This window comes from Pelodiscus sinensis, unplaced genomic scaffold (genome assembly GCF_049634645.1).
Source record: "Pelodiscus sinensis isolate JC-2024 unplaced genomic scaffold, ASM4963464v1 ctg36, whole genome shotgun sequence".
Lineage (NCBI taxonomy): Eukaryota > Metazoa > Chordata > Testudines > Trionychidae > Pelodiscus > Pelodiscus sinensis.
Genome location: NW_027465931.1, coordinates 234,888 through 242,007, shown reverse-complemented (window position 1 = coordinate 242,007; position 7,120 = coordinate 234,888). Strand labels below are relative to the sequence as shown.

Here is a 7,120-nt window from a genome sequence, read left to right as displayed (position 1 = left end):
GGATTTCGCTCTGCAGGCTGCGCCCCAAGCTCCCCTTTGCTCCCCTCATTTGCAGCATGGCCAAACGTTTTCGGCTGTGGTTCAAGAAAGCCCTGAAGATGGCCCCAGGGCCGGTGGGGAGCAGCTTCTCCATCCCTGCGGGCGGGGAAGCTGGATCCCACCAGCTCGGGGCGACTCGCCCACCGGCCAGGCCCCCCCGGACCTGGCTCCAGAGGCGGCTGGGCAGGCGGGACCCAGCCCAGCGGGGGAGCCGGGTAGGGTGGCTCCGGGGCTTCCTCTGTGGAGAGAAACACCTGCCCCGGGAGCCCAGCCCCCATTACCACCAGGGGGCATCGCCCTGCCCGGCCCCCGGGGACCTGCCAGTCTCCGGGAGCCCCCAGCCCGTCGCTCCCCGCACCAGCCCCTGCAGCTGTGGGTCCAGGTCCGTCAGCAGCAGCGCCTGGGCCTCCAGCTGCAGCCGGGCCACCTCCTGCAGCCGCTCAGACCCAGGTGAGGGGCCGTGAACACGCTGGGGCCAGGGGCTCACCCAGTACCCCGGGGGGGCAGCCCCAGTGTCTGCCCCGCAGCCAGGGCAATGGATGGGGGGGGGCTGCTTGGCTCTCTTGTTCCTGGTGGGGCTCTGCTGAGGGCGTTGGTAGATGTGAGGGTGGCAGGGGGATGGGTCCCTGCGAGGGGCGTGTGGGGCCCAACCTGCCCTGGGTCCCTGACATGGGGGCGCGTGACCCCTGCTGGGCGCTGGAGTCACCCTGGTCCCTTCCCTCCCGCACAGAGCCCCCCTGTGCCTCGGCGGAGCTCTGCCAGGAGCGGGTGGACTCCCGGGTGGAGGAAGGGGCCATCTACGACATCGAAGAGCAGCTCCACACCCGGGACACGGTAGGAACCTTCTCCACACGGGGGGGAGCCGAGATTGTCCGGCCCCTTCCCAGCACGTCCCCCCCCCTCCGGGAGGGGCTTGTCCCTGGGGATCCCCCTGGGGCCCCTTCTCCTGCATGACCTGGGCCCCCCAAGCTGGGGGCTCTTGTCATGCACCAGCTGGGCCCCCACAAGCCTGAGGCAGCAGTTGGGGGGGGAGTGTGGGTGCTTGGACAACCAGCAGCTCCCACCTCCACTCCTGGGAGACCTGAGCCCTGCAGCTGTCCGTGGGGGGCAGGCAGGCCCCAGGCTCACAGACTCTCTCTGGGGTGCAGAGCCCAGCCGCCCTGCAGCAGTTCCTCTTGGCCATCCCCCTCGCCTGCCTCGCCGCCCTCCAAAGGGGCGAGGACACCCTGGCGCCGCGCTGCTGCAAGGACACCATGATGGCCAGGATCGTTGTAAGCGAGTCGCGGCAGCCGGGAGGAGGGAAGGGGATACGTGGGGTGGACGCGGGTCTGCCTGGGCCATGGCGGCGGGTGGGGGTGCTGGAAACGGGATGGGTGGAGCCAGGAGGGCTGGAGGTGGACATGGGGAGGGTGGGTGGGGATGCTGGAGGAGGGAGGGACACAGAAATGGGGCAGGTCTGGGGTGCCGGACAGGAAGGGGGATTCGGGACAGGGAGGGGTCTCCCCGGGCCATGGGGGGCTGGAAGGGAGCCGAGCGGGCTGCTGGGGATGCGCCTGGGGAGCAGGGATGAGGAGGTTCAGAGGCTGGTCACCAGGGCAGTGAGGGGCAGGAGACGGCCTGGGGACAAGGACTGAGCTGGTCCCGGTTTGGGAGGGGGGTGCTGGGAGGGGCCCTGTGTCGGGCAGGGGGGCTACAGGGCAGCGGGAGGCAGTGGGGTTGGATCCTGCTGGGTGGGGGCGCTGGCCGCGTGAGCGTCTCTTGGGGGCCCAGCCTCACACGCCCCTTTTTCCCCTTGGGTCTCACAGGAGATCATGGAGGACTCGCCCCCCCCGCTGGTCTTGGCCGACTGCCTCAACGCCGCCTGCAGCCTCAGGTACCGACCCCCCCGCCGACTCCCCCCAGAGCAGATCCCCCGGCCAGGGAGTGGGAAAGTCTCTGTCTCCTGCTGCTGAATTAACAGTCTCTGCCCCTCTCTCCTGCCAGCACCTTGCAGCCTCCCCTGCGGGCCCAGCTCCTGAGCCCCCTGCTGACGGCGGCCGTGGGACAGACTGTGTCTGGGGACTGGCAGCAGGAGCCCATCCACACTCAGGTACGTCCCTCCGGGCCCTGCTCCCGGGCTGGGCTGGAGCTCCAGAGAGGAGGGGGGGGGGGGCAGAGGGAGGGAAGAAGCTGCAGGTTTGGATCCTTCCCTCCAGGGTTCCCGTTGCTCTCCCGGGGGGCCCGTCCCTTCCATGCCCAGCCTGGGCTCCTCCCTGCTCTGCGAGGCGGCTCAGACCCTGCTCAAGGCTGCACCCCGGAGCCAGCGGGTGGCCTGGATCCCCCAACCCCCCTCTGACCCAGGGCTCCCCCTTGTCTTGCAGCAGTTCATCCGGGCCCTTCCCTACGACCTCCAGGCCCTACTGGCGAGCCTCCTCGCCGAGTCCCCAGACACCGCCCGGCTGCAGCTCATAATGGAGGTGAGCCCCGTGGGGGGGACGGGGCCATTGTCCCTGCTTCCTCGGGGGGGGGCCGAGAGAGGAGCAGTGTCAGTGGCTGGGGGGGGCCGAGAGAGGAGCAGTGTCAGTGGCTGGGGGGGGGCACAGTCCGAGAGGAGCCCCAGGCTCTGCCCAGAACCGGCACCTCCCTACGGGTCCTGACCTGCCTCTTTCCCCCCCAGCACCTGAGCCCGTGGCTGGAGTCCCGCCTGCCCCAGGAGCGAGCCAGGGCCCTTGGCAGCACCACGGCCCTGCTGGGAGTCGCCACCACCCTCCCGGGGTTTGACGTAAGTGACCTCGGAGCCGGGGGGTCTGGGGCTGCAGGGCGCGGGGCTGGGAGCGTCCCCGGGAGGCAGAGGCAGGGCCGGGAATGGGCCGGGAATGGGCCGCGTTCTCCTTTCCCCGGGGAGGGGCGACCCTGGGCCCTTCAGGGGGGCTCTTGAGGGACTGGGCCCCAGACTGGGGAGTGGCCGTCAGTGGATCCCCTTGTTCCACCCCCGGAGTGACCCTTCAGTCGGGGCCATTGCTCAGGGTTGTCTCCTCGCAAGGCCGGCCCTGCCCCGCCCCGGGAGGTGTCTCTGTCCGTCCCCCGAGCTCAGACCCGCCTCGGCGGCCGTTTGCATGGGACGTGCAGCCCCAGGATGCTGAGGGACCCCCCCTCTTCTCTCCCCTCAGAACTCTGCCGACTGGCCGAGGATGGGTCACCACGTGGCCCAGCTGGGCCTTTTTATTTCGGACCCATCCGAAGACGTCAGCCGGCTGGCCCGGGAGGGGGTGCACAGCCTGTATCAACTCCTCCTGCACCACAGGGGTAAGGAACCCAGCCGGGACCTGGGCCCCAGGGACACCCTGAGGGTGCCGGCGGCGGGGGGAGGGGACCCAGCCCTTTTTCCCCAGACTGGCCCAAGGGGGGATGCGTCCCTCTGTGTTCCCCTTCTGCCCCCTGTGCCCCTCCATTTGCCCAGGGATGCCTGCAGGGACCCGTGGGAGGGGAAGGGCTCAGACCTGCCAGCAGAATGACCCTGTTGTGTCTCTTGCAGGCCTCAACATCCACCAGGCAGAGGACCTGTGGTGCAGACACTACTACAAAGAAAGATGGGTCCTGGCTCACAGCAACAGCGTGAGGGTGGGAGAGGTAAGGACGCGCTGCCAGGGCAGGGCAGGGCTCGGGGGTGGGGCTGGCTGGGGCCCTCGTGGGGGTAGGAGGGTCTTGGGGGCAGGAGGAAGCTGTGACCTGGGGCAGGGGTTGGGGTGCCGGGTGAGGAGAGCGTCTGGGTGCAGGGTCTGGAAGGGAGTTTGGGGGAGGAGGAAGCTGTTTTAGCCCCAGGAGTTGGGGCCGGGCTCTGGGCCGTCAGCTGAAACCTCCTGTGCTCTTGATTCCAGGTCTTTGGGCAGCTCTTCACAGCAGAGCAGGAGAATTGCTTTTTGGACAAGGCTCTGCTCGCTGCCCGCTCCCCCCTGCGGCGCCCCAGCCAGGCCGGGCTGGTCCTGGCCCACGCCCTGCATGGGCAGGCCCATCAGCTCCTGGAATACATGGTGAGCAGCCGGAGCAGATCAGGAGAGTGGGGCAGGGCCAGGGTCTCCTTCCCATCCCCTCAGGGAGTCCCCCGCCCCTTTCCTCAGGCTGCCCCCACCCCACGTCCCTGCTGGCAGAATCCCTCCTGCCCCTGCGAGCGTCCCTGGGGGTGGGGGAGGCTCTGAACACAGAAACTGTCCTAGGAGGCGGGAGGGGGCCGAGGTGTCAGGAGCTCTGGGGGAGGGGGGGGGGGTCAGGAGCTCACCCTGCGGGCCTGACGGGGGGTGACCAGAGAGCAGGGGGGAGGAGGGTGGAAATGCTGGGGGGCCAGTTCCCCTGAGTCCCCAGGGATGAATGTGACGGATTCTGCTTCCCTTGCAGCAGGAAGACACCCAGTGAGAGCAGCAAGAGCTGAGGAGCCAGCAGCTGCGTCCCCCTCCCCCCAACCCTCCCAATTGTATTGAATTGTATTTACATTCTCATTAAACAATGTTTCAAAAAACATTTGGATCAGGCTTGGTCAATAATTTGTAATGGGGGGGCCATTTTGGCAACTGATCAAGGGCCACATTTCTACCGAGGGCTTTGGGGTCTGGGACGGGGTGGTTGGGTGCAGAAGGGAGCTTAGGGGTGGAGCCTGGGTGCAGGGGGGGGGTATGATCTGGGGCGGTGGATAGGGGTGCAGGGTCCAGGAGGGGGTATGGGCGCAGGAGAGGACTCTGGCCTGGGGGAGGGGCTCTAGAGGGGTGCAGGGTCAGGGAGGGAGCTGTGACCTGGGTGAAGGGGGAGCAGAAGGTTTGGGGGAGGAGGTGCGGGTGCCAGAGAGGAGTCTGGCCTGGGGGAGGGGTGTCGGGGGGGTGCAGGGTCAGGGAGGGAGCTGTGACCTGGGTGAAGGGGGAGCAGAGGGTTTGGGGGAGGGGGTGCGGGTGCCAGAGAGGAGTCTGGCCTGGGGGAGGGGCGTCGGGGGGTGCAGGGTCAGGGAGGGAGCTGTGATCTGAGGGAATGGGGGACGCAGGTTCAGGTGGTCGCCTGGGACAGGCAGTCGGGGAGGGGACGTGGGCGCCAGGGGCAGGCTCTGGCTGCGGAGGTGCCTACCTAGGCAGCTGCGTATGGGGGAGCCCGACTGTCACCTGAGGGGATGGGGGAGCTCAATTTTCAACTGTGGGGAATGGAGGAAATACTGTGGAGTGGAGGGAGCGAGATGGGGGGGGCTGAATTGTTCCCGGAGGGGAGATCTCCCTGGCTTGGGGGGGGGGGGGCGTTTCCAGCAAAGCCCTCACATAAGAGGGGGACAGACGGGGGGAGGGAGAGGACGGGGATAGAATCATAGAATCATAGACTAATAGGACTGGAAGGGACCTCGAGAGGTCATCGAGTCCAGCCCCCCGCCCTCAAGGCAGGATCAAGCTCCGTCTACACCATCCCTGACAGATGTCTATCTAACCTGTTCTTAAATATCTCCAGAGAGGGAGATTCCACCACCTCCCTTGGCAATTTATTCCAATATTTGACCACCCTGACAGTTAGGAATTTTTTCCTAATGTCCAATCTAAACCTCCCCTGCTGCACTTTAAGCCCATTACTCCTTGTCCTGTCCTCAGAAACCAAGAGGAACAAATTTTCGCCTTCCTCCTTGTGACACCCTTTTAGATATTTGAAAACTGCTATCATGTCCCCCCTTAATCTTCTTTTTTCCAAACTAAACAAGCCCAGTTCATGAAGCCTGGCTTCATAGGTCATGTTCTCTAGACCTTTAATCATTCTTGTCGCTCTTCTCTGTACCCTTTCCAATTTCTCCACATCTTTCTTGAAATGTGGCGCCCAGAACTGGACACAGTACTCCAGCTGAGGCCTAACTAGTGCAGAGTAGAGCGGCAGAATGACTTCACGAGTTTTGCTTGCAACACACCTGTTGATACAACCTAGAATCATATTTGCTTTTTTTGCAACAGCATCACACTGTTGACTCATATTCAACTTGTGGTCCACTATGACCCCTAGATCCCTTTCCGCCATGCTCCTTCCTAGACAGTCGCTTCCCATCTTGTATGTATGGAACTGATTGTTCCTTCCTAAGTGGAGCACTTTGCATTTCTCTTTATTAAACCTCATCCTGTTTACCTCTGACCATTTCTCTAACTTGCTAAGGTCATTTTGAATTATGTCCCTATCCTCCAAAGAAGTTGCAACCCCACCCAGTTTGGTATCATCTGCAAACTTAATAAGAGTACTCTCTATCCCAATATCTACATCATTGATGAAGATATTGAACAGTACGGGTCCCAAAACAGACCCTTGAGGAACTCCACTTGTTATCCCTTTCCAGCAGGATTTAGAACCGTTAACAACAACTCTCTGACTACGGTTATCCAGCCAATTATGCACCCACCTTATCGTGGCCCTATCTGGGTGGGCAGGGCAGGTGGAAATGGGGAGGGGCAGGAGAAGGGAAGGGGGAGGAGATGGAGGAGAGCAGGGGATAGGAGTGGGGGCGGGGATGAGGAGCAGGACAGAGGCAGGGCAGTGGTGGTGATGGCTGAGCGATGAGAACAGCTCGCAGGGAGCTTAAAGCCAGCAGATGCTTTTCGGCAGAGTTGCCATTTGCCCTGGCGGCTTTGCCAGAATAGCTGTGCCAGTGGGGGGGGGGGGGGCAGGGGGGGGCTTTTGCCACACACCCAAGCCAAGCCAGCTATGGCGGCAAAGCCTTGTGATGTAACCTAAGCCCTTGGCAAGGTCGGGATCAACCTGCTCTGACAATTTCTCGGACCGGCGGGATGAGAAACAAGGATCGTGCAGGGAGATGGGGATGACTAGGAAGCGAATCCAGGTGTGGGGGGAATATCCTGGGTTGGAGGGTCAGTCGATACCCCCGCCTGCCACTGTCTGCCGGGGCTCTGCCCGCAAGATGGAACCAACAGCTGAGTTTGCTTTTCTGCCCCGTCGTGGGCACAAAAGGCCCAGAGCAGCCTCCTGCTATCTTGGAGGAAAGGGGCCAAAGTTTAGGAAGCAGGTGCCAGGCTGGGCTGGAATCCGCGAGCTCCGCTTTTGCTTTGCCCTTCCTGGAAGCTGGGCTGCAGGTGAGTGGCGGTTT

The 7,120-nt window shown here is 63.8% G+C and overlaps 1 protein-coding gene across 1 annotated transcript; it reads left to right on the top strand.

Moving 5' to 3' along the window:
- The first annotated feature begins 708 nt into the window (after positions 1–708).
- LOC142825122 (maestro heat-like repeat-containing protein family member 7) lies at positions 709–4,483 on the top strand. The gene is made up of 10 exons (XM_075916846.1): positions 709–873; positions 1,188–1,310; positions 1,845–1,912; positions 2,023–2,128; positions 2,400–2,495; positions 2,696–2,800; positions 3,189–3,324; positions 3,554–3,648; positions 3,897–4,049; positions 4,411–4,483. The coding sequence occupies exons 1-10, from the start codon at positions 709–711 to the stop codon at positions 4,426–4,428; spliced, it is 1,065 nt and encodes a 354-aa protein (XP_075772961.1). The 3' UTR covers positions 4,429–4,483.
- Positions 4,484–7,120: the final 2,637 nt, after the last annotated feature.